At 46.9% G+C, this 23,311-nt stretch overlaps 1 protein-coding gene across 1 annotated transcript in view; it reads left to right on the forward strand.

The window, feature by feature from the left end:
• The window catches only part of LOC149278377 (amine oxidase [flavin-containing]-like), a 48,531-nt gene that overhangs the window by 9,531 nt on the left and 15,689 nt on the right, over nucleotides 1-23,311 (forward strand). Inside the window, exons 2-4 of the mRNA XM_089502077.1 lie at nucleotides 2,411-2,505; nucleotides 14,682-14,819; nucleotides 23,049-23,153. Of these exons, the coding sequence (XP_089358203.1) occupies nucleotides 2,411-2,505; nucleotides 14,682-14,819; nucleotides 23,049-23,153 (338 nt within the window). The remainder of the gene's footprint in view (nucleotides 1-2,410; nucleotides 2,506-14,681; nucleotides 14,820-23,048; nucleotides 23,154-23,311) is intronic.

Below are 23,311 nucleotides of genomic sequence, written 5' to 3' on the forward strand. Positions count from 1 at the left end.
TTGTTTGGCTGGACACATCTCCTTGCAAGCAATATGCTTACCTTCATTGAGCTCCAGCACTGGCTGTGTTAGTTTTGTAGTGGGGTCTAGTGACATCCACCTGTGTGCAAGGCAAACACTCCCATTGATTTCAGTGGGCGTCCTTACCTGCCACTGCAGCCAGTCAGTATAGTGAGTAGTCAAGTCCATGGAGTGGGGAGTTGCAGCCATGGAGCTAGAGCTTTTACCTAAGATGAAAAACATTTTCTGTATGTATAGAATTAGTCAGTGTGTGTTAGAGTATGGTAAAGCATAGGGTGTAATTATATGTAAGTCTATGGTGTTTCAGTGTGTGTGTGCATGTGTAGTTGAGTGTGAGGATATGGGTGTGTGTGTTGCAGTATGGCATTAACGCGGGTTTGTGTGTCAGCATATAGTGTTAAAGTGTGTGTATGTTAGTGTATGGTGTAGGCATAAGTGTGTGTGTTTTGGTGTTAGTTTGTGTAGGCTGTAGGTTAAGAGACACTTGGGAGGAGAGGAAGAGCGAGAGAATGTGTGTATGTATGTATGTATGTATGTGTAAGAGTATGGTGAGTGAGTGTGTGTTAGAGCGAGTTTGCTTGTTATTATATGTACGTGTTATTTAAGAGGGGAAGCATCAAAGAAAAACTGCACCCAAGTGCCACTAACCCTAGGCTCACTCCTGTAGGACGGACTTCAAGATTTCACTTGGTGCAAATTAAACTATTTTGATCAAGGCGCACAAATACCATGGTGGTTTTGTGTCGATATGAACAAGGGAAAAGATTTTTTTTTTTTAAAGTAAACCATAACAACTTTACATTAATCTGTAGAGCCCTGTTTTTTCAATGGTTAATGAACCACTGTAAACCAGTAGTGGGTAACAAGAAAACCACATTGCTGCTTCCATTTTCTTTGTTATTATGTGTAACACTCCTTGCAGGGTTTGGAGGACTGCAGAGAACATTGTGAGAATATTTTTTTTTACCTTTAGTAGTATATTTAAGATACTTTGCAAAGACATCATTAACTTATAAAAAGTAAAACCATTACCTTCTCTTACTCTAGATTTGAGCTATATTATTAAACAGACTCTTAATCCCTTCTGCAAATGCCCAGGGGGTTTCTGCACAATCTCCCTGGATGCATTTGCCCCTTTCCTTAACCCCAGCTGTCTTCCATGCAGGAGATGTGATTGTCAAGCACACATCTCCTTGCCCATGATATATTTATCGCCAGTCAGCTCCGGAACTCTCTCTGCACTATCCACTGAGTATTTTAAAATGCATGACATAGGCACTGAGAATATGGCTACTGATAACATACCAATAAACACACAAAGACATTATTCTTTGGAATGTGAAAAGGCCACAGCACTTTATTAATGTAGACAGACAATGACACACAAATAACAGAGAGAAAATCCAGGACTGGCACACAATATACTCTGAAATTTACCCCTGCCAGTCCCGGACATAAACAATATACGAAAAGAACAGTACCCATTAAACATAAACGACTTAATATACTTGCCGACAATTACCCCAACCAATAGCAAGGGGATCGGCTAACTCCAATTCCCCAGGGACCCAGCCCATTAGGGAACGTTTAAACAAAACACACATCTACTGCCACTTTGCGACCTGCGACCCCTCCAATTTTCTGTTTCTTTCTTTGTTCTTCATGCTGACTGCCTCCGCTTGGCTGGAAACCCTTACAGAAAGAACTGAACACCACCTGATAAAATACAAAACACAGAAAACACCAAAAACACAGAACAGACACAAACATGGGGAGGGAGGGAAACGTTCCTTCTAAAATTCAATAAATTGTGATGCTGTGTGTACTGTTTATATAATGTTCCCTAAACACCTCAGATGCCAAAACACCAATCAGTGAGGATGGGCTGCCCAGCAACAACCAGTGTTCTCTAGCTGACCCCACCACCCTCTCATTCGCCTATCTCAGGCCATGTCATGCCGCCCTTTCTGCCTAGCTGTCTCCAGGGCTCCCTTTCTTCTTTGGCGAGTCTGTCAGGGACATACATTTGCAAATAGTTAAATGTGATATGCCATTAAGCAATTATAATACAGGGAATATTGTTGTTTTGGAAATATCTCGAAAACTGACAAAAAACAAATAATGTTTTCATTGTTGAGAATCCATTATAACTAATAGAGCTAATAAATGTTTTATTTATCCTGACCACGCATCCATTAAAAATACCATACATAAAATTGAAACTGAAAAATGTAATTGCTTGTTTTTTATACTGAAGAGCACTTGCTTGGCAATATGCAATAAATAACCAATGACATCACCAAAAACAATGATGAAGTTTGTGTCCCACCATTCAGGTTCCTTTGCTAGAGTTCTTGCATAAATATTTTGTTTTTTGTTTGCTTTTTAGGACTCTGTGCTGCTAAATTACTTTTCGAAGCAGGATTGAATGTTGTGGTATTAGAGGCTCGTGACAGGGTTGGGGGAAGAACTCATACAATAAGAGTAAGTACTGCAATATCAAATAGAAAAGAGACAACTTGGTACCCCACCATAGTTAACCTTGTTTAACTCCTTAATGACAATTGCCGGTTCTGGCACGGCACGGAAAAACAAGTCGATTATGACAAATGACGTGCCAGAACCAGCACGCCTTTAAACGGGTGCAGAAAGCGATCTACGTTCGCTTTCTGCACCCAAACGGCGTTGCTGTAATGCCTCGACCTCGAGGCATTCAGCAACGCCACGATCGGCACCAGGGGCCATGTCTGGCCCCTCCCCGGGGGACGCCCGTTTTAACGATCAACGATCACCTCCTAAACTTAAATGGTGTCGCTGGAATGCCTCGATCAGGAGGCATCCAGCGACACCAAACACTTACCTTTGGATTGACTGTGACCGCTCCGGAGAGCGGTCACAGCCGCAGCTGCCGGTGATCTTCGCCATCTGCAAGATGGCGGCGGCCCGGGAAAAAAAACAATAAAGGTGAAAAAGTTCGCTAGACGGTCTCCAGACCCTCTAGAGAACTCTGGCTCCACTTGCAGGTTGAATACAGGTACTGCATTCAACCATGCAAGTCAATGGAGCCCAGCTTTCTAATCACAGTGTGATTAGTAAAAATAAATTAAAAAATAAAATAAAATTAATAATATTTAGAAAAAAATAGTAAAAAAAAAAAGTAAAATGTAAAAATTATTTCCCACTGATGTCACTATCAGGGGAACCTTCAAGTTGAAAAAAAAATTTTTTTAAAAAAGGCAAAAAAAATAAAATATATATATATAAAAAATATATTTTTGTGAGCAAGTCCTAAAATTAGCACATTAGCTTAAAACAATTCTCGCATGGAAAGAGTTAAAATACTGGCATATTAAATGCCCATGGGGGAGGGGCGTGGCCGGCTGCCGGAGAAGATGGCTGCTTGAATCCTCTGCTCCGCCGCTGCTCGCCCTTTTTTACTAGCCATCATATGCTACCCTGACGATGGGCCGCACCAAAAAGCCCAGCTCGGACCCCTCCACCCCGGGGACCCGCTCCCAACCGGCTTCGTCTTCCCTGAGGGAATATTTTCGAACACCGGCCGACCTTACCTCTCAGGCCTCGGACGACCACGAGGCCGGCTCCTCCACTAGCTCACCATCCCACGACGCGGATCTGCAGGCTCTAACTCTCCCTCCACAGTCTCCTGTGCCGGAGGTTCTCCAGCTCTTCTCATCGGCGCCATGGAAGAATGACTTTTCAACCCTTATCTTGGAGCTGAAGCAGGTGGTCAGGGATGAGGTGTCTGCGCTACGCGCCGATTTCACGGCCCTGGAGCGCAGGGTGCTATCTCTGGAGGACACCTCCGCGGCTCACCATCACACCCTTCAGCTCACCCAGCGCACCTCTGACCAGCACCTCCTCTACATCGGTGACCTTCGACGCCGCCTCGAGGACGTGGAGAATAGAGGCCGCAGGCAGAATGTCCGGATCAGGGGGGTGCCCGAGACCGAGGCCCCCGAAGACCTGCCCGCTCTCCTGACTCGCCTGCTCTCCGACCTCATGGGCCGACAGATTGAGGCCTCCGGGGTGATCGACAGGATGCCCGCCCGCCCGCCCAGGGACATAATTTGCCACTTCACCGACTTCCCGCTGAAAGAAGCCGTCATGGCGCGGGCGCGGGAGGTTGGCACGTGGCCCTTGCGTGACCACTCGATCTCCTTTTACAATGACTTGTCGGATCTCACCCTGCAGACCCGTAGGGCCTTGCGGCCCCTAACGACCGAGCTCCAGCGGCTGCGTATCCCGTACCGCTGGGGCTACCCATTCGCCCTGCTGATTCGCCGGGGTGCCGTTACCATCACCCTCCGCCACTACCACGAGCTCCCTGACGTCCTGACGGCCCTCGGTCTCTCTGAGCTACGGGTCCCCGACTGGTCTCTGGCGGGCCTGGACCCGGCTGCTGCGCCCTCCCGGCCTCCGCTCCCACGCGGTTCTCACCGCGCATCGCGCTCCCGCCGCCCCCCGGACCATCCAGGCGGAGATCGTGGACCGGTGCCCCCGCTCCGTGTCCGTCTGCGAGACGCCGAGGAATGACTGCTGCACCCCGAGCTTCGCCATTCTTCGTGCGATGCCGTCCCTCGCTTGCTGCGTGGGCCTGGAGGTATCTCTGCATCCTCGTGGACTTACTCTATTATGTTTCTTTTAAGTGACTCCGGGTTCTCTCCCTAAGGACGCTGGGCACTGTTATATATGTTATATGTTTTATTTGCCTTTACCTGGGGGGGGTTGGTTGTTATGCCCCCCCCTCCGCTCTTTTGCACGCACACCTACACAGTAATAGCCTTTCCTTTTTTTTTTTTTTTTTTTTATGTATACATGTCCTACTACTCCCTTATGGGTCGTATTTGGTTGCCTATGCCTTCTGCAACTGGCAGATTACAGTGTGCGTTTTGCCCTTGTGGCGTCCAGTGCGGCCCAGGCTGCGCTTTGGCACATTTGGCTTGCGCCACGCTGCACCTACCTTATTCACCCTCCCCTGTCGGCTGCCTGCATCTCCAGCTGCCTAGGTGGCATGCTCGCAGGATACCTTGTGGCGGTGCTACAATTTTCTTTTCTTTTCCTTTTTTTTTTTTTTATTTTTTTTTTTTTCGTATTGATGGAGTTCCTACATTTGCGCCTCACTCCGTCTCACCGCACCCCACCATACGACTCCACATCTCTGGTCTCGCACCGCACCAGTTCACATCCCTACTCATGCACGCATACGAGTACTTGTCCGTGCTCCCGCGCACACACGCTACACGTCCACGTACAACACCCAGCTGTGTCCGGGCGCACACTATGTGGTGTTGGCCACTTGACCGACCTCGTCGCCGCGGCTACTGCTCTCCGTACGCATGATCTCTATGTGCGGGGTTCATTATTATTATTTTTTTATTTTTTATTTTTATTTTTTTTTTTCCGTATTGATGGAGCTCATGCATTTGCACCTCACTCCGTCTCACCGCACCTATACAAGTGACCGTCCCTGCTCTCGACTATCCGCTTCCAGGTCCGCACCCCACCGTACGACTCCACATCTCTGGTCCCGCACCGCACCAGTTCACATCCATACTCATGCACGCATACGAGTACTTGTCCGTGCTCCCGCGCACACACGCTACACGTCCGCGCACAATACCCAGCTATGTCCGGGCGCACACTATGTGGTGTTGGCCACTTGACCGACCTCGTCGCCGCGGATACTGCTCTACATACGCATGACCTCTCCTTTTTTTTTTATTTTTTTTTTTTTTTTATATGTACGACGAAGCGCCATGTTCACTGACGCATCCTTCTACTCGATCTTTATACATGCTACAGCTCTTATGCACTGTTACATGCTATGTTGTCAGCTCTTGTGCAATGTTATGTCCTCTGTTGTATACGGAGCCCTGTTCTCCACCGCAAACGCGTTCTCAGCGCAAACGCGGTTGTTCCGGTTGCTGTTTAAGGGTTATACTGTGTTATACTAGATGTGTTGCACGGCCATGGCCCCCGCCCCGATGCTCTACTTAGGGACCTTATCATCATCGTTCCTACGTACTGCTCTGCCGTGTCCTAGGTCCTGCAGTTGTGGCGGACACTGTCGCGCATGCATGTGCTCTGGCACCTCCACGCCCCCGCTCTTTCGCGCCCCGGTGCCGGGGTCATCATGGCATCCGCTTCCCTCTTATCGCGTCCTCGTCTACCGTTGCGGTGCGCGCGCCCTGTGCTCTCCACGGTGCTACTCCCTCTTGTAGGCGTGCCCCATCGTTGCGGGATTGCTGCTGCTGCTTCGCGCGGGCAGCGGCGGTCAGACTGGTTGTCATAGTTTTCCTTTCGTCACCGTTCTACGTAGTTCGGCTCTGTTGCCAGGTCTCACGACCCCACACCGTACGTCCTTTTTGGCGAGTGGGTCTTCTGCCGATCCCCTATACGGCAGTTTTTTCTTTTCCCACTTCGACTGGCGTACTAAGTGTTTGTTTTCCCCCTCCGTTTCCCCCCTGTTTCCTTCCTGCCCGTCTCCTCTTTTCCTCCACTGACCGTCCCATCCTAGCTCCTCCCCCTCCCCCCCCTAAATTTTTTTTTTTTTTTTTTTTCTTCTCTCCCCCTTTTTTTCTCTCCCCCTTTCGCCATGTCCGGTACGAGGCCACTCGCCTTTTTGACCCTTAATGCGCGAGGCCTTAACATCCCTGAGAAAAGGTCCCACTTGCTCCGCGATCTCCGGAGGGAGAAAATTGACGTTGCGTTCATCCAGGAGACGCACTTTCAGGAGGGTCGCGCTCCTAGGCTAACTGACCTCTATTACCCGAGGGGGGCCTTTAGCAATACCACGGGTGCCAGGACGAAGGGTGTCGCCATCCTACTCTCCAGATCGGTCCCGTTTCAGGAGCTTGCCTCCCAGACGGACCCGGAGGGCCGCTTTATATTCCTCAAAGGACACGTCGCCAATCAACTATACACTTTCGCTAACTTATACCTCCCTAATCGAAGCCAGCATGTGGCCCTGAAGACCTACCTATCGCGCTTGCAAGAGTTTAGTGAGGGCGTCCTTGTGTTAGGGGGGGACTTTAACGTGGCCCTTCACCCGGCCCTTGACGTCTCGACCGGCCTCGCTCGGTCCTCGTCGCATGTCCCGCGCAAAATCAATTCCCTTCTCTCCCACCATCGCCTTGTCGACTGTTGGAGGGCCCTCCACCCTAGTACGAGGGACTTTACTTTCTTCTCCGCACCCCATGGCTCCTACTCCCGAATCGACTACTTCTTTCTTCCTTACCAGCACACTGCTCTACTGCGCCGCGCTAGCATTGGTCTGACAGCGTGGTCAGGCCATGCCCCTGTGATCATGACCTTGGACTCTCCCCTCCTACGCCCCTCGGAGAGGACGTGGCGCCTGAATGACTCCCTCCTCTCCGATGCTGCGATATGTGATGAAATAACCTCGGCCATTTCCCTTTACTTTGCCGAAAACCTAGTTGCTGATACGCCCCACCTTACGGTCTGGGAAGCGCACAAAAGCGTGCTCCGGGGGCTACTGATTCGTCTCTGTTCCCAGCGAAAAAAGGCAGAGAGTAGGGAGCTTGCCTCCCTTTGTGAGCAGATAGCGGTAGCGGAACAGGCCCACAAGTCCACCGCATCAGGGGAGCTCCTACAGCGCCTTACGCTACTCCGGGGCCAATTGGCTGTCCTCCTGAACCGCAAACACCATAGGGCATACCAACGTTTTCGGGCCCTCTTCCATGAACACGGCGACAAACCCGGCAAATACCTGGCCAGGGCCCTTCGCCGTGCGCGCCCACTCACCTTCATCCCTAAGGTTCGGTCCGCGGATGGCCGTCTGCATTCTCTCCACTCCAACATCACTCGCAGCTTTCTTGATTATTTCACTGGCCTCTACAATCTCCCTTCCCGCGGGCGTGCGTCCCCCTCCTGGGATGCCCGTCTTCGTGACTACCTTGCCCGCACAGCTTGCACCAAACTGACTCCGGATGTGGCGGCCGCATTGGAGACCCCCATCTCTCTCCCGGAATACACTTTAGCTATCAAATCCTCCCAATCCGGGAAGTGCCCGGGGCCGGACGGTTTTCCCCTGCGATACTATTCGCGCTTTCGTGACCTGTTGGGCCCGCGGTTCGTGGAGGCATTTAACTCCATCTTGGGGGGAGGGCGAGTGCACCCCCATACGCTGGCGGCGACCATCTCCCTTATCCCTAAGGAGGGAAAGGACCCCGCCTGTTGCGGTAGTTACCGCCCTATTTCCCTCCTCAATGCGGACCTTAAGCTCTTTGCCAAAATCTTGGCGAACCGGCTGAAGCCCCTTCTGCCTTCCCTCGTCCACCCCGACCAGTCTGGCTTTATCCCGGGCCGTGAGGCTAGGGATGGGACCATCCGCGCTCTTAATCTACTCCATTATGCGCGGTCCTCTGCCGCCCCATCCATTTTCCTATCCACCGACGCCGAAAAGGCCTTCGATAGGGTGGATTGGTCGTATATGTTGGCCACCCTCCGCCACATGGGCTTTGGAGCGGGCTTCTTGACCTGGATACAATCTCTCTACTCTGTCCCCTCTGCGCGGCTTCGCATCAACGGCATCCTTTCTGATCCCTTCCCTATTCGCAACGGGACCCGTCAGGGTTGCCCCCTCTCGCCGATGCTGTTTGCCTTATCACTGGAACCCCTCTTACAGGCGATACGCCAGAATCCGGACATCTCGGGTCTCCAGGTGGGACGATCCCACCATAAGGTCTTGGGATATGCAGATGACCTCCTTTTTGCGTTAGCCCAGCCCCGCGTCTCCCTGCCCTCGGTCCTGCGAGAGCTCGCGACATACGGTGACCTTTCCAACTTCAAGGTCAACATGTCTAAATCTGAGCTCCTGGGTGTTAATGTGCCGGATGATGTCGGTGCCTCCCTGCGCACGGCTTTCCCCTTCGCGTGGTGCGATACTAAATTGAAATACTTGGGAGTGTGGATCTCCCCCGACCACTCCCGGCTGTACGCCTACAATTTCCTGCCACTCCTTTCCGCTATACAGTCCGACTTCCGCAGATGGTCCCGGCTCACTGTCACATGGTTAGGTAGGGTCAACACTATTAAGATGAACGTGATGCCCAGACTCCTCTACTTGTTTCAAGCTCTGCCCATACACATTCCCCCCTCCTTCTTCGCTTCTGTCCGCTCCGCCTTTCTTCGTTTCATATGGGGCCCCCGCTCCCCCCGCATCAGATACACTGTCTTGATCCTGCCCAAGTCGAGGGGTGGCCTGGCTTTGCCGTGCCCACGTACGTACTACCGGGCATGCCATCTCTTGCGGATAGTGGAGTGGGCTTGTGGTTCTGGTGGGAAGCGGTGGTTGGAGGTGGAGGGCGGCATGCTGGGCTCGTCGCTTAGTTCTCTACCCTGGCTGGAGGCGCAGTGCGCCCGCCAGCGGGCGGCTCCTCACCCCTTCATGCGGGCGACGCTCAGCGTGTGGCACTCGGTGCTGCGGGGCACCTCTGTCTCTTCTCTCCCGTCTCCCCTTACTCCGATACGCGACAATCCCGACTTCCCTCCGGGCATGGGAGGCGATGTCTTCCCTGAGGTGGCCGCCAGGGGGACGCTGGGCATCCGTGCATATCTCTCTCCATCGGGTCTACAGCCCTTGGAGGCTCTGGTGGGCCCGGCCCCTCCCACGGCCCTCGCGCGCTTCCGCTATGCCCAGCTGGGCAATTTCTTTCGTTCCCTGGGCCGGAGGCACCAGGTCCTTAGGGACCTCACCATGTTTGAAGCGCTGTGCACCCTGACCTCGCCCCCGCCCCATGGCGTTTCGCTCCTCTATGGCCTCCTCCTCTCGGCCGTTTATCCCTCCCCCCCACCTCACGAGGGCAAGTGGGAGACCTCATTGCAACTCACCCTCACCGAGCAACAGTGGGAAAAGATTTGCGTGCTCACTCACCGATGCTCCCTAAACAACAGGGACCAGGAGATGTCCTACAAGCTGATGGCCCTGTGGTATAGGCCCCCGTCGACCACGGCCCGGTTCTGTCCTGATGGGAGGGATGAGTGCTGGCGGTGTGGTGCATCGCCCTGCTCTCTGCTTCATCTGTGGTGGTCCTGTCCCCGCATAGCTCCCTACTGGTCGGCCGTCCATTCCCATGTTCGATCCCTCTCCGACAGGGACATTCCCTTTTCGCCGGAATTCCTACTCCTTCTCCACATGCCCTACCCGGTTTCGTGGTATAAAAATTCAGTGGCCCGATACCTTCTGACAGCTGCGAAAGCCCTTATCCCCTTGCATTGGGGTGCCTCTTCCCCCCCTACGATTCGGGAGTGGGTCCAACGGGTGGAGCGGACCTGAGTTCTCGAGGAACTGATTTATTCTGCCACGGACAGATCTGAAAAACATCATCGCATTTGGTTTCACTGGTTGCAATTGCTCGCTAGCCCCCAACTTCGCCCATTGCTTGACGGCGCGCCCTCCTGAGCGGCGGCCTCCAGGTTACCTCCTTCCGAGGCGTGGTCACTCCCTCCTGAGCTTACCCCCCCACTTTTTTTTTTTTATTTTTTTTTTTTGTCTGTTTGATTGTCCTTTCTGTTTTCGCTTCTTCCCTTCCCTCTCATACCCTTGCTGCTCTCCTTCTCTACGGGTTTAGGGCTCTGCCTCTGAGGTTAGGTGCTGGGGGTGTCCGTGCGGGTTATCACGCTGAGCTCATTCGAGGTTGCACGGGGGATGTTGACGCTTCCTTGCCTCGCCTTAACACCCCTGTTCCTACTGGCGCGTGGGCGGAACGCCCGGCCCCCCCCCTTCTCTGGGTGACGAATGCTGGAGGGTCTACGCACCCCCCTTTTTCATGCGCTCTGTCCTTGCGAGGACGGGGTTTGTAACTATGTGTCCTACTGCTCTGGAGCACCCTGTTCCTGCCGTGCTGTTTTTACCGCTATATTTCCATGCTGTGATCATTTTCCATTGTACTCATGTACTGTCGATGTGATAACTGTATGTGCGCAGTGTCAGCTGTACCTACTCGTTCCTCCCCCCCTCCCCCCGATTCCTTTGATTTTCTGTACCCTTCCCCCTGCCTTTTCCCATAAAACTGAAAAACCTTAATAAACATTGATTTACCCTAAATGCCCATGGGGTGTCTACTTTAAAAAAATGTATGATTTGATGGGGTAAATTGAATTGGCCGGGTTCAACAATGTCCCAAATAACACGGGGGGAAGGATGGCCACACATCTAATTTCCAATTAGAAAAATGCACACGTACCAATTGTGGCCTTTTAGTTCCCCCAAAAAATGACAAACCCATGCATGTGGGGTATCACTGCGCTCAGGAGATGTTGCTGAACACATATTGGGGTGTCATGTGACAGCGGCATAAACCAGGAGCTGTAAATTCATACATAAAGTAGGTGTGTGGGGGAAAAATACACACAAAAAAATACTACTGCAAACTTTGAAAAAATTCTGGTGGTAAAATGTGTGCATGCAAAGAGTTAAAATACCAGCATTTAAAATACCCTGGGGTGTCTAGTTTTCAAAAATATATGGCTTTATTGGCCACACTGAAATGGCCCGGCTCAAAGATGTACCAAATAGGGCATGGGCAGTGGATCCCCAAATGCCAAAGTTCAACATTGAAAAATGCGCATGTCCCAAATGTGGCCCTTTTGCCCCCAAACAGCCAGGCAAAATTATTCATGTGAGGTATCGCTGTACTCAGGAGATGTTGCTGAACACATATTGGGGTGTTTTGTGATAGTGACATATACCAGAACCTTTTAATTCATACCTGAAGTAAAATGTGTGTGGAAAAACAAATGCAAAAAAATGACTACCACAAAGTTTAACAAAGGCTGGTGGTAGATATGGTGCATGGAAAGAGTTAAAATACTAGCATTTGAAATACCCTGGGGTGTCTAGTTTTCAAAAATATATGGCTTTATTGGGCACACTGAAATGGCCCGGCTCAAAGATGTACCAAATAGGGCATGGGCAGTGGATCCCCAAATGCCAAAGTTCAACATTGACAAATGCGCATGCCCCAAATGTGGCCCTTTTGCCCCCAAACAGCCAGGCAAAATCATTAATGTGAGGTATCGCTGTACTCAGGAGATGTTGCTAAACACATATTGGGGTGTTTTATGATAGTGACATATACCAGAACCTGTTTATTCATACCTAAAGTAAAATGTGTGTGAAAAACAAATGCAAAAAAAATTACTACCATAAAGTTTGACAAAGGCTGATGGTAGAATTAGTGCTTGAAAAGGGTTAAAATACTAGCATTTGGAATACCCTGGGCTGTCTAGTTTTCAAAAATATATGACTTGATGAGGTAAATTGCATTGGCCGGCTTCAAAGATACCCGAAATGGCACATGAGGGGAAGAATTACCAGATTTGGAAAAAATGGCTTTGAAATAGCAAAACGCTACCTGTACTTTTTGCCCCATAATGTGTAGAAAAAAGCAAAAAAACATAAAAACATTGGGTATTTCTAAACTCAGGACAAATAGTAGAATCTATTTAGCAGGTTTTTTCATTACCTTTTATAGATGATTAAAAAGATTTTTCAACTAAAAGTTAGAAACAGTCATTTTTTTCTAAATTTTTCACCATATTTTATACTTTTTTTAATAGTAAATAATATGATACAATCAAAACAATGTCATCTAAAGAAAGCCCTTCTTGTCCTGAAAAAAACAATATATAATGTGTGTGGGTTCAGTAAACGGGAAAGAAGAAAATTACAGCTAAACACGAGCAGCGCAGAAATGTTAAAACGGCCATTGTCACGAAGGGTACAAAAAGTAAAATCAGCCTTTGTCACGAAGGGGTTAAATGAAACTTAACTAAGATGTTTTAAAGGCCCTTGCTAGATGTAAAGTGGTTAATGATGTTACCAGTCACTTCGCATCTTTATTATGAACCTTTGTACTCATGGCTTCATTGCAGTCCATTTCTGGTATTTCATTTTAATTTGAATTCGTAGAGGCAGAGCATCTCCAAAACGGCAGCCCTTGTGGGGTGTTCCCGGTCTGCAGTGGTCAAAAGTGGTCCAAGGAAGGAAAAGCGGTGAACCGGCGACAGGGTCATGGGCGGTCAAAGCTCATTAATACACATGGGCAGCAAATTGTTGAAAAAGTTAATGCTGGTTCTGATAGAAAGGTGTCAGAACACACAGTGCATAACAGTTTGTTGCATATGGGGCAGCGTAGCAGCAGACCAGTCAGGTTGCACATGGTGAAAGCGCCTACAACGGGCACGTGAGCATAAGAACTGGACCACGGAGCAATATTTTCTTTTACATCACATGGATGGCCGAGTGCGTCACTTACCTGGAGAACATATTGCACCAGGATGCACTATGGGAAGAAGGCAAGCTGGTGGAGGCAGTGTAATGCTTTGGGCAATGTTCTGCTGGGAAACCTTTGGTCCTGCCATTCATGTGGATATTACTTGGACACATGGATAGTTTTATTTTTTATTTTTTTAGAAGAATGTATATTAAAGTATTAAACTGTCCCTTTACTATACCTATGCATCTATCTTTCTTCATTTCTTCTCTCTCATTTTCCCCTTACTTCTCTCTTCTTCTCTCCTCCCTTTTTTGTCTCTCCTTTCTATTTTTCTTCTTTCACCCCTTTTCTCTGTCTCGCCTATCCCTCTTTGTTCTCCCTCTGTTTCTTATCTCTTTACCAACCATCTCTCTCCCTCTTGTCCCCCCCCCCAAACTTTCTCTGTCTTCTCCCCCTATCTTATATATGTATATGAAATTAATTTCCTATTGTTCTTCAAGCTATTTATCTCCTTTTGTGGCACCTACTTTAATGCCGTGTGGTAATATTTTTGTGGTTTCCCACTTGCAAAATATGATTCTGCATAATCCCCATATGCATTTTCTCCTGTTCAGACTCTTGTGCACATGCATGGAAAGTGCTTCCATTTTTAATAAGAAGCAGTCGATCAGTGGCAAGAAATGTCAGACCACAGAGAATGAGGGCAGCTGCTTCTGCAGAGCTGCTACTTTTGTGTCAAGCTAGTGGCTTTTTTTTCCCTTTCTTAGGAATACATATTAAAGTACTTGGATAGTACTTTAATATGCAATGTTCATTAAAAGGGCTGTCAGTTAAGTAAATTATGTCTGTCTTGCTGTCATTCTGCTTTTGACACCTTTTGTCACAGATCCCCACATATGTACTACATCATTATATAAATTAATAGAAGAAGACCTAGAATTGACCTATGTGGTACATATAACTAATGACACATTCTTACAATTAATTTACTATTCTGGAATAAATTGGTGTGTGCAAATGTTTGCAAAAAAGACACAGTTTGAGACAACACCGGCAAACAGTTTTACTACAGTAGTAATACAAGTGTAATAAAATGACACTCCTAACATAGTTTAAGGTTCAACACTTGAAAAGCAACCCCACCTATATTTACATCAGGTATGGACAAGCAAAATTTGAGATTAGAAGCAGACCACAAAAACACAAAACTGGATTATTTCCTATAGAAACAGAAACTCAAACATACAGTAACAATACTTGTCTCTGAGTTCTACACAAACTAACAAAATTAGTTACTATTTTAAATAAATATATGATACAAAAGGTATTGTTTAAGGAATTTAATTGTGTTGTGATATTGATTTAATGAAACACTTAGAATCTTTTGTTTCCCTACAGAACAAAGAGGTTCAGTATGTGGATGTTGGTGGAGCATACGTTGGCCCAACTCAGAATCGCATACTACGGGTGGCAAAAGAGTTGGGTTTAAAGACATACAAAGTGAATGTTGACGAACAGGTCATCTATCATGTAAAGGTAAAAAAAGCATACAAAAAAATTGAGGTCCATGATGCAGAATGCTTATTTGTTACTAGGGATTCGTGCAGTGAGTGGTTTTGTCATTAGGGGAGACATTTTGAATCATCAGTAGGAAACCATTTAAATTTAGTTTTTTGGCTCATGAACCTCCAATATGCAATGGTATAATATTCTAATATGTCTAATATGTTTGTGAGATGTAAGAGTTGGGTCATTTCACTTTTTTACTTGTTTGAAAATGAACAGCATATGGAAACTGTCTATCTGACGAAGAAACAAGGGAGGCCAGGAAAAGTTTAAGTGACGTCACATCTTTTCCTTTGTTGACCCAATAAATTGTATCAACGTCAACTAACGTCTCCATTTTATCTTGGGCTAATACATCTATGTCAAGTTTCATTACAAATGTAATGCCTAATTATAAACCTTTCTGTAATTTTTAGTTTTGAAAGGTTGAATAGCCATGAATATTCAGCAGGACAAGTATTCTTTTGTAAAGGTAGAGAGCCCAAAGTACACCAAAACAAAGTATACCAAACAGTATTTGCTTAGCGTGCGCCAGTTGTTCACAGGGCCGGACTGGGACTGAAAAGCAGCCCTGGAAACATTTGGAGAGCAGCCCCATATAGTTTATCTCGCGATTGAGCTCTTATACCCACACGCACCCCTTATACATACCCGAGTCACACTATTTGCCGTACAAATAACTATAAAACATTCTTTTTATCATATTATTTGTATTAGAATACCAGAAAGCAAAACATTTACTACTGCAAACATTTTTAGATTGAGACATTTTTTGTTTTTGTTTTTATTTCCTTTTATTTGCCAACCTGCCAACAGCCCCTTCTACCCCCTTTTTATTTTCTTTTGCACAGAGCCCCATGTCAAGGAGCTTTCAATTACTTAAGTTAATAGAACCTGATTAAGTTAGTAGAATCTGATGTCTTTTCGTATTGCAGGGTACATCCAGAAAATAAACACAGATCAATTCTGGTGTAGTGCCAGACATCTGCCCCAGGCTTGCCACTCTGCCCCCTTTTAACTCCCTATATGCCCCTCTGCCTCCAGAAATGCCTTATACCCCCTATATGCCACTCTGCCATATAGGGGGTTAAAAGGCATTTATAGAGGCAGAGTGGCATATAGGGGGTTAAAAGGCATTTATAGAGGCAGAGTGGCATATAGGGGGTTAAAAGGCATACCATGGGGCACGCCAGAAAAGCCTTATACCCTCCTATATGCCACTCTGCCCCATGATATGCATTTTAACCTCCTATATGCCACTTTGCCTCCAGAAATGCCTTGTAGCCCCTATATGCCACTCTGACTCCATAAATGCCTTATACCCCTATATGCCACTCTGGCATTTAGGGGGTTAAAAGGCATATCATGCAACAGAGTGGCATATAGGGGTATAAGGCATTTCTGGAAGGAGAGTGGCATATAAGGCATATCAGGGAGGCAGAGTGGCATATGGGGGGCATAAGGCTTTTATATAAAAAAATATTATACAGTTTGTTAAAAAAAAAAAATTTGTTTATTTACCTTCAACTTCTTCCACTTTGGGGCTTTTTCATCCTGGCCTCCGTCCTCTGGTAGCTGCAGGCCGCCGTTTTCTATGTTGACAGGATGTCAGTGACAGGACATCCGGTGCTCCAGCAGTCTGAGTGTGAGGGGGCGGAGCTTTCACCCCTCACGCTCCTCCCATCACTATGCGGCCATCAGATTAATGGAAATTTAATCGAAACGGCCGATGCGTGCTGACACCGCCGGCCGGAGCTACTTTAATTCTTTTTTTTTTAAATTGAATATGCCGGATCGGCTTGCCATATAAAGTAAAATAAAAAAAGTATTAAAGTAGCTCCGGCCGGCGGTGTCAGCACGCATCGGCCGTTTTGATTAAATTTCCATTAATCTGATGGCCGCATAGTGATGGGAGCAACATGAGGGGTGAAAGGTCCGTGCGAGGGGGCGGGGCTTTCACCCCTCACGCTGCTCCCATCAGTAGGCGGCCATCGCACACGGCCGCCGAGTGCTGATGCCGCCGGCCGGCGCTGCTTTAATACTTTAATAAAAAAAGAATTGAAGTAGCGCCGGCCGTTTAGATTAGATTTCGGGCAGCCGCCCTGCCTACGAATCTGCCGGCCCACCGGGAAATATCCCGGTATCCCGGTGGGCCAGTCCGGCCCTGGTTGTTCATTTCAGCATCACACTAAAACATGAATGTATGTGCTTTTTAGTGTGTGCTTCCCTTGTATTTTTGTGTAAATAAAAATACTTGTGCATTCAGATTCGTACGATTTGCAAATTTAACAAAATTTGGTGATTTCATCAATTTGTGTACATCTCGGAAAATAAAGTTCTTGTTATTCTTTCTTCATCCGCACTTCCGGTGATGTCCTCAACCCCAATTGGAGAATCTGGGAGAGGATGTCACCAGAAGCTCTGCCATTTTGCAGAGATAACCCTATATACACTTCCACCAAAATGGCAGAGCTTCTTATGACGTCCCCTCCCCCTGATTGGAGGATAACCTCATGTGAAATTAAAGGAGAATCAAGGAGAAGACGTCACAGGAAGCTCTACCTTTTTGTACAACGATAACCTTGTGTGAACTTCCACCAAAATGGCAGTCACTGTATGCTCTGCCATTTTGGCAGAAGTTCACCAAGAGATGCGGACGAAGAGAAAAGATAGAAAAGAGGAGAAAGGAGAAGATGAGGAGAACAAGAAGCAGAGCTGTGAGACAGTGAAGTGGTTGGAAGAGGAGGTTGGGAGACATTCAGAGAGCATGAGAGAGAGGGAACTGTAAATGTGGGCATCAGACAAATAACAGTATATACACACAAATACAAACATAAACAGTGCAACCTTGTAGAAGACTACTATTAGAATATTTCACTGCAATACCATGCAAAAAGTATTTTTGCATCCTCCCTTGGACTAAGCACAGTGTATAATTCCTGTCGTAGACAAATTGTGGAAAAACCTACATCCTGTGCTGATAAAGGGAGAAATGCGTTCCATTTCTTATAAAATGCCTGCATTTTTTCAGTTCCCTGCCAGCATTTACTGGAATGTTGGAAGTGATTAATCAGTTTTTGAGTCTGCATACAGTGCATGCTTATATAAAATAGAGTTAGCAGAAATATATAAACCATATCCAACAATATATACATATGTCTTATAGGCATTGAAACAATGTAAAATAATGCAAGGCTGCAAAAGTTGAGTTTTGATAAACTGCTCTGTTTTGTAGCCTTTTGTCTAAAACGTTAGTGAGATAAAAGAGGGGCGATTGTCATCCCAAGAAGCAGAGCACATAGTATTGTTTGAAAATTATGATTAATGATTTCATTACAAAGCAAAGTGTACCCAGAGAGTGTTTATAAGAGATATATGTGTGGAGTATTTCAGTTCCTATGTCACGTAGGCAAAAGAAAGATAATACAGTTTTGCTTAGCTTTTAATTTTTTTGTCTCCACTGTTGAGATTTCAGGTTTAAGCAATAATTAACACTTTCTCCAAGTCAGTGAGCTGCACATTGATCTTTGTTCAAGGGTGATTACAATTAATGTCATTTTATCATGCATCGGTGCCACTTTTATTTTCACAGAATTAAAATATGGGAATAAAATATTTGATGTGTTGTCCTTTCAATCAAAAGTTGCCTTCCCTGTCTTCTGGGGAGACGAGGGCTACAAGACTCATCCTTGTTGCAGTAATGTCAAAGTCATCACTTATTTGCAATATGAGCTTAGCAATAGATCAGGTAGAACCAGGAGACTGTATCTCCTATATATATATATATATATATATATATATATACCGTATTTGCTCGATTATAAGACAAGGTTTTTTTAAGAACAAATTCTATGAAAAATACCCCTCGTCTTATAATCGGGGTCGTCTTATAATCAGACCTCAAATAGGTCTGACTATGAGACGACTAAGATCCAGATCCCCCGCAGCTGCAGGGGACCTGGATCCTCCTGTCTCCCCCCCCCCAGCCGGGGCAGTGTGTAGACAACTTACGCTGCAGCCGGAAGGAGGTGCGTCCATCGCGCAGACCTTCACCGGCTGTGAGAGATCAGAGTTACCCGCTGCTAGCCACACCTCTACACGCTGCCCCGGCTGCATGACAGGGGAGTCAGAAGCACCGGTAAGTTGGGGGGGTGTTAAATGGGGGGCATAAGGCATTTCTGGAGGCAGAGTGTTCTATGAAATGCCTTTTAACCCCCTTAATGCCACTCTGCCTCCAGAAATGCCTTTTTAACTCTCTATACGCCACTCTGCCTCCTGAAATGCCTTAAACCTCCCTATATGCCACTCTGCCCCATAATATGCCTTTTAACCCCCTGAATGCCAGAGTGACATATAGGGGTATAAGGCATTTCTGGAGGCAGTGGCACATAGGGGGTCAAAAGGCATATCATGGGGCACAGTGGCATATAGGGTTAAAAGGCATATCATGGGGCACAGTGGCATATAGGGGGTATAGGACATTTCTGGGGCAGATGTGCATAACTGGGGGGGCAGGTTGGAAAATAGAAGGAAATAAAACCAAAATATTTTTCTCAATCATAGCTTTTATTAAAAAAAATAGTTTACATGAATTAACATTTACTGGTAAAACTTTTTTCCTATAGGGTCGTCTTATATTCAGGCTTTTTCTTCTTAAATTAATATTCAGATTTGGGGGGTCGTCTTATAATCAGGGTTGTCTTATAATCGAGCAAATACGGTGTATATATATATATATATATATATATATATATATATATATATATATATATTAGGGCTGCAACTAACGATTATTTTAATAATCGATTAGTTGGCCGATTATTTTTTCGATTAATCGATTAATCGGATAAAAAAAAACAATATGCAAATTTTTTGTTTATTTAAAATAATTTAATGAACTGGATGTTAAAAAACAACTTAAAATTTACATTAACATTCTTATTTTGTTATGATGTAATAAAAAAACAATATTTTCAAAGTACAAAAACCCAAACACAATATTTAGGAAACAAAATAACCCCAAACATTCTGAAAAGAGGTGGACTATTACTGTTCAAGAAACTTTGCCCCAGCCCTGGCACTTTGCACCCAGCGCTTTGCACCCAGCACTTTGCACCCAGCACTTTGCACCCAGCCCTGGCACTTTGCACCCAGCACTTTGCACCCAGCACTTTGCACCCAGCCCTGGCACTTTGCACCCAGCACTCAGCACTTTGCCCCAGCCCTGGCACTTTGCACCCAGCACTTTGCACCCAGAACTTTGCACCCAGAACTTTGCACCCTGGCACTTTGCACCCAGCCCTGGCACTTTGCACCCAGCCCTGGCACTTTGCACCCAGCCCTTTGCCCCAGCCCTGGCACTTTGCACCCAGCACTTTGCACCCAGCCCTGGCACTTTGCACCCAGCACTTTGCACTGTGCCCCTGCACCCAGTCTCCAACTCTGCCCTGCACCCAGCCCTGCCCCCACATTCTGCCCTGCCCCCACACTCACACCCTGCACCCACTCTGCCCTGCACCCACACTCACACCCTGCCCTGCATCCCCACCCCCACTCTGCCCTGCACCCAGTCTCCCACTCTGCCCTGCACCCCCACCCTGTCCTGCACCCAGTCTCCTGCCCTGCCCCCACACTCACACCCTGCCCTGCATCCCCACCCCCACTCTGCCCTGCACTCAGTCTCCTACCCTGGCCTGCCCCCCCACCCCCACTCTGCCCTGCATCCCCTGGAACCCCACCCCCACCCCCGCGAATCGCTCTGTGCGAATGGAGCCACTCGCACAGAGCGGTTCGCTCTGTGCGAATGGAGCCACTCACACAGAGCGGTTCGCTCTCTGCGAACGGAGCCACTCGCACAGAGCGAACCGCTCTGTGCGAATGGAGCCACTCGCACAGAGCGATTCGCACAGACATGAAGAATACTTACCTCCGGAACGCGTCACATCCGTCACGCAACTAAAAGAAGGCGGAGAGTGCAGAGCGTGTAGCGGAAGCGGGGAACGCTCGCGGAGGTAAGTAAAAGGAGCCGAGTGCTCCAACAACGAATCGATCACTCGATTAATCGATAACGGAAATCGTCGACAACGATTTCCGTTATCGATTATTATCGATTTTATCGATTCGTTGTTTCAGCCCTAATATATATATATATTAGTAAGAGAAATTAAATAATTTTGTATTAAATAAGAGGGCTGTAGGACTGAAATCATTGATTTCACTATGCATTATAAAGGACCAACTGTCACGGAAGCCTCTGTGCCATGGGCTCTTGGAGGGGACTGAGTGCCAGCCTCCTTCCTACAGACTATGGGCCCTGGTAAGGAGTGCCACATTATCCAAATCATAAGAGACTCTAAAGCAGGGGTGTCCAAGTTTTTTCTGCAGTGGGCCACTTCATCAGAATTGTATACGTGCGCGGGCCGCACTCATTTTTCACTGTGACAAAAAATATGGCCTTTAATAAAATATGCAGATTAAAATAAAGTAAAATGACACAAAACCTTTACTCTTCCTCTCACTGATTTCTGGGCCTTGAAAGTTTTGCGACTACAAATTCAGGATTCCCTAGATTTATTCTAGGGATGAACTAAAATGAAAATTCTGGACCAAAACATTCAGGGTTCACTTAGACAAAAACGAAAATGACCCCCACCTTTAAAAATAATAATAAAAACTCACATGTTTAATAAAAGTAGGTAACACACAATTGGACAAAATTAGCAATATGACTTGGCATGATAGGAGTGTGATTGCTAACAGCAATCACACTCCTATCATACCCAGGCAACCAGTAAATGCTGGTACCTAGGCATGATGGGACTGTGCTCGCTGTGATTGCTGTTAGCAATCAGACTCCTATCATGCCAAGTCAGCCAGTACATGCTGGTACAGGGTGGCTGTAAGTGATGTGCAGACCCCATACTGCTGGCAGCATCACTACACAAGGGGGGCAGCTAGCTAGGTTTCAGCATGTACTGGCTGACTTGGCATGATAGGAGTGTGATTGCTAACAGTAGTCACAGTCCCATCATGCCTAGGTTCCAGCACTTACACATCCATCCAGTAAATGCTGGTATCTAGGCATGATGGGACTGTGCTCGCTGTGATTGCTGTTAGCAATCAGACTCCTATCATGCCAAGTCAGCCAGTACATGCTGGTACAGGGTGGTTGTAAGTGATGTGCATACCCCATACTGCTGGCAGCATCACTACACAAGGGGGGCAGCTGGCCAGGTTTCAGCATGTACTGGCTGACTTGGCATGATAGGAGTGTGATTGCTAACAGCAATCACAGTCCCATCATGCCTAGGTTCCAGCACTTACACATCCATGCTATCACACACACACACACACACTCATTTATTCATATAATCATTCATTCACAGATTCATTCCCTCAATCACACACACTCATTCAAACACCCTCCCCACCCCCTTACCTGCACTGCAGCTCCTCGATGCCGCTCACAGACTTCAGCAGGGGGCGCGGCCTCCCTCTGCCTTCGCTGCTAAAGCACAGAGGAAGTAGGATGTCACGTGAACTCCGCTTCCTCTGTGCATTCCAGAAGACCCTCCCACAAGTAAGTAGCAGGCCTCGAGGTCTTGCGGGCCGCATTTGGCCCGCGGGCCGCATGTTGGACGCCCCTGAGTCACCCTACCCATCAGTTAATGTTATCCTTTTGTGTGTTATTAATAAAAATTTATTTTATTGCCTTATTTCCTAACCGTTTGCACACGGCACATTAAGGTCTGGGAGATAATCTAATCAAGACAATGTGTATTCCTTATGTTAGTGGCGTCTGTATCCTTTTCTATTGTTAATCCCTTTACTGCCCCTGTTGTCTCTGGGAGGCAGATTAAAGGGGCGGTTTGTATCCCAGTTTCTTGTTTTATGTTAATGTGTTTTGCTGGATATATCCAGCCGTCTGTGTCTAAAATAAATTCGTTCTTTAGTTGAGATTATTAATTTAAGTATGTGAATTTCCAGTTTACATATCCAAAATTCCAGAGCTGTTAAACTGACCATAAGAAATTGTTTATCTGTAATCGGTATGGACTACAGTCTTGGATTTCAAAATGATGTACAAATGAAAATAAGATGGCATGCATGAGATGGAACCACATGTATCTTCAACATTGACTTGTCAGTATTTAGTTAATTAATAACTTTAGTAATGTGTTCATGTTTTGTGTTTCTAAGGGAAGGACATATGCATTTAATGGAGCATTCCCACCAGCTTGGAACCCTTTTGTCATTTTGGATTATAACAACCTCTGGAGGACAATTGATGAATGGGGAAAGGAGGTATGGATAAATGAATACGTTTTTAAGTTAAAGTGAGTTATAGTCCTGGTTCCCTTAAAATGGTATATGAAAATAAGATTGGTGCCCTAAAAGAACCGGAGCTGACAAACGAATACGCCAGGGGAAATAGCACAAGTGGGAAGTGGAACAAGCCAGGT

Source organism: Sceloporus occidentalis, unplaced genomic scaffold (genome assembly GCF_023333645.1).
Source record: "Sceloporus occidentalis isolate IW3139 unplaced genomic scaffold, rSceOcc1.0.p SCAF_192, whole genome shotgun sequence".
In the NCBI taxonomy this organism is placed as follows: Eukaryota; Metazoa; Chordata; class Lepidosauria; order Squamata; family Phrynosomatidae; genus Sceloporus; species Sceloporus occidentalis.